Source organism: Nuphar pumila, chromosome 2 (genome assembly GCF_984573655.1).
Source record: "Nuphar pumila chromosome 2, dmNupPumi1.hap1.1, whole genome shotgun sequence".
In the NCBI taxonomy this organism is placed as follows: Eukaryota; Viridiplantae; Streptophyta; class Magnoliopsida; order Nymphaeales; family Nymphaeaceae; genus Nuphar; species Nuphar pumila.
In genome coordinates, this window is record NC_143250.1 from 125,224,576 (window position 1) to 125,228,603 (window position 4,028).

Below are 4,028 nucleotides of genomic sequence, written 5' to 3' on the forward strand. Positions count from 1 at the left end.
TCAAATTTATATTTTTGGATTTTCATTCACTTTTAATTATATTTAATAAAAAAATTAAATCTGAAAATTGAAACAAAAATCGCTTTTATTGATTTAAATAAGCATTAAAAATTTATAGGTATTACACTTGGAGATGTTGTGGCCTTGGTGGAATCCACAAGAACGTAGAGTTGATGGTATCCTTAGATAGAATTGGATTTAGCCCTTTGGCCGGATGTAGCATTACGAAGGCCAACAAGAAGCTAATGATGGCCTTAGTTGAGAGATGGAGGCAAGAGACTGTCACCTTTCATTTTACCTGGGATGAGATGAACATCACTCAGTTAGGGGTTTATCATTTGTTGGGCCTCCCAATGAGTTATGAGCCCATGATCACTTCTGGCGAGGATCCGACCAGGATTTTTCATAGGATCTTTGAGCAACCTCTCTTGGATGAGGAGAATGTTCAGAAGAACTAGCTGCAAGAGGAGTTTGTTACTGATGAGATGGGCATCCATCAGAGCTTTCTGTTCAGCAAGCCACCTACTTGTTGAACTTGATGGGTGCAGTCCTATTTCCTTTAGGAGATGAGATCCATGGGAAGCAGATCAGGTCATGCTGAACATGAACGTTTTTTGCTCATGCGACATCGTGGCCGTCTATTTGCATTTTGGATGAATGCCACGTGGTTTTGTTGACTTTTGAGCTTTTTAAAATGCAAATTGGATGGCCACGATGTCAGCATGAGCAAAAACGCTCATGTTCAGCATGACCTGATCTGCTTCCAGATCCATGTGCTTGTTCGATATATTACTTTAGTGGAGGAGTCAGACCGCTTTGACTAGTGTTGCGGTGTATTGGCTCATTCCTACCGCTACTTCAATGAGTTCGTGCTGAAGAAGACCACAGATACCCTGATGGGTTGTGCCTTGTTTTTGGAGTTACAAGTCCACTTCTTTCCTGACCTTTGATCTGCTTTCTTATCTGACTCTAATTGTTCCTGTCTTTTTCTTTTTACATTTTCAACTCTGGGGGTATATACATAATCCTGTCAACAGGGTGGTTCTTCCTCTTCCTTCTAGACTCCCTAGGCTGAGCTGGTGGAGGATATCGTATAAGAGGGCTGAGCACAACCAGTCGGTTCTTAGCCAGGCCCTCGATGCCTTGGACCATTCTCAAGTAGTCGGGACAACACTTGGGATGAGGAGCAGTCCTTAGGGGCAACTACTGTTCCGAACCATGCCCCTAGTGTGCTCATGTTCGACAGGATTTGAGAGCCTTATTATCCTAATCGGGTGATGAGGCAGTTCGGCATTTGTCAAGTTGTTCCTTCTATACCAGTGTTACAGAAGTTGTTCACTGCTCCTTGGTTCGAGTCGGGAACTAAAAAGATGGCATCAGTAGGACTTGCTTGGAAGGCTCGAGCCAATTGAGTGCTTTGGGTGATATCGTGGGAGCCTCCTGAGGGCGATGCAGAGCAAGGTTGTTAAATGCGATGAGGCAAAGCGAGGCGTTGAGCCTGCGCTTCGCCTCTGAGGCATACGCCTCAGGTACTGAGGCGTACGCCTCTCACAACTGGTATGGAAGTGAAGCGGTGGGAGGGGAGGCAGGGAGCGGCGGAGGAGCAGTTGGCCGGCACGTGGCGGTGGATCCACCGGCACTTGGGGTTAGCACAGCCGACGAATCGGGCGAAGGAGGAAGACTTGGGGATGAAGGAGGGGGTTCTGGAGGTTGATGAGGGGCAATTTGCGCATCACAGCACGCCTCAGTACCTTGAGCGTGTGCCTCGCCTCTGAGGCGTACGCCTCTCACAACACTGATGCAGAGTACCTGAGATAGTACTATTTAGTGTAGCTGGTCCCACTATGCAGGTGGCTAGTTCAAGAGGGAGCTCAGGTAGAACCAGGAGAGGTGGTCCTTGAGCAGGCTGCAATGGACCTTTCTGACGGTTTCTAGACAGAGGGGAGATCATGGACCAGAGGGTGGCGCTAACTTCTTCTCTCACAAAAATTTTGCAATTGAGTCGCCAGTACATCATTGATAACAGGCAGCAAAGGAGGGAGGGCCTCGTCGGTTTGCTTCGGCACTGGGTCCACAGCCTTCTTGACAAGATTTTAAGGTATTGCCTTCATAATCCCTTATTTCTAATAATAAGACTCCTCAACCATGGCCTCACTCCTGCACGGTCATATGTGAGCTAGGTCCAAGAGTAGGGTGGAGTCTTAATAAAAGGGATGTTCTTACTTGTAATGATCCATTTCTCTCCTTAGGGTATTGGAGGTTGCCTTCTCCTTGAATTGAGACGACCCATCTCTTTCCTCTTACCCACTTTGATTTCACTGTGTTATTCATGAGAGATGCAACACACAAATTCCTTACTAGGGTTGCAAATTAGTTGCAAATTGGTAAAACCTGACACTGGATCCTGCTTCCAGTGAGTGGGTCTAGTTTTGAATCCAAAATTGACTCAAAACACATAGTAGCATTCCATCTTTGGATATGATCTGAACCCCTATGATACTAGATTTGCAGAAAACCGATGTCATGGAAGCAGGAAACTTCTCTCGTCCTCGAAAAGAATGAAAGCTTTGAGAAATTTGCTTCTTAAGTATGGAAAATCCTCTCCTCTTTAGTGAGAAGCCTGCCTCTCAATTCGATTTGACCTCGCTTGTCCTCTAAAATATGGAAAGCTTTGAGAAATTTGCCTCTAAAGTATGCAAAAATAGCTTCTCTTTAGTGAGAAGCCTGCCTCCCAAATCGATTTTGCCTCGCTTCCTTCAGGATTACGTCTCGATTCTTGTTGCTTTTCACTTGCTTCTCCTTCTTAAATTTTTTATATTAAAAATTAATATCTTTTAAAAAGAAACATGCATGTTGATTATATATCACTTTTTCACGTCATTTCTTATTTGCTTTGACTCCTACTTCATAATGCTTGTCTTTTTTTCATTTCTCATTCACTTGCATGATCGCTTCACAATCGTATCTCCTTCTCGCTTCATGCTACCTTTCAACACTAGCTTCCTCACTTTGGCTCTTTTTTTATCCATTTCGTTTAACTACCGGTAAAAGGGTCAAAATGTGCAGCAAATGGCTCTCCCTCTGTGCACTGTTATCGCACAAGCCCTCTCTCTCTCTCTTTAAGCTCGTGGTACACTATGCTGGTGGTATTTGTATTCTCTGAAAGCCTTCTCTGGGTATCTCCAAAGTCGATGTTGGCGTATTCTCTCTTTCGATTGCCCTTTCCTTGAAAGCGGGAACCCATATAGTGGTGGTCACTATTGTCTATGGCCCCAACCGTCTTTTCCTTCGACCAACGTTATGGTCCGATTTGAGCAGGATTATAGGTTCTTTTGAGGAGTTGCACCTTCTTATGGTGGACTTTAATTGTTTGTTGTCTATTCATAACTCAAATCCTCCCATTTCTCTGACTGCCTCTATGCGGGGTTTCCAGGATTTTGTCCAACAACAACAACTTTACCCTGTTCCTCCTACTGGCGAGCCTTTCTCGTGGTCGAATAGAAGGTTTCGTATGTGCTACAGGTTGCTCGACCGAGTGCTCGTCTCCCCCGATCTGTTGGAGATCCTCCCCGACATCACTTGCTTCTTGCTTCCTCCTTCTGTCTCAAACCATAGCCAGGTTGTCACTCGTTGGGAGGAAGGTTTTACCTCTGCAAGGAATTTCGTTTTTGAAAAGTGGTGGCTGAAGGAGCCAGACTTCGAATCTATGGTCTACCGTTCGTGGAGCAAGCCTTCTACTGCGGTCAGGGCTGTCTTCTGATGCCATGAGAAGATTTTCTGCCTCAACCGCGACATCAAAGCTTGATTTCTGAATCATAATATCAGTAAATTCCAGCAAATGAATACCTGAGAGCAAGAGTTGTCGACCATTCATCATTCTATGTCTTTCCCAGATTCTCTTTTTTATTCGACTATTCAAAGCTTAAAGGCCAGATCCACTGAGCTTTCTTTGCTTCTGCAAACATGGCGTATCAATGATGAAATTCGATGGAAACAATGGGCGAGGGTGCATTGGCTTGCGGTTGGTG

The 4,028-nt window shown here is 44.9% G+C and overlaps 1 protein-coding gene across 1 annotated transcript; it reads left to right on the plus strand.

Annotated features, from left to right (window-relative positions):
• The first annotated feature begins 3,418 nt into the window (after nucleotides 1-3,418).
• On the plus strand, nucleotides 3,419-3,760 carry LOC149847019 (uncharacterized). The gene has a single exon (XM_089993030.1). It carries the CDS (start codon nucleotides 3,419-3,421, stop codon nucleotides 3,758-3,760), a length of 342 nt encoding a protein of 113 aa, XP_089849156.1.
• The last annotated feature ends 268 nt before the right edge of the window (nucleotides 3,761-4,028 follow it).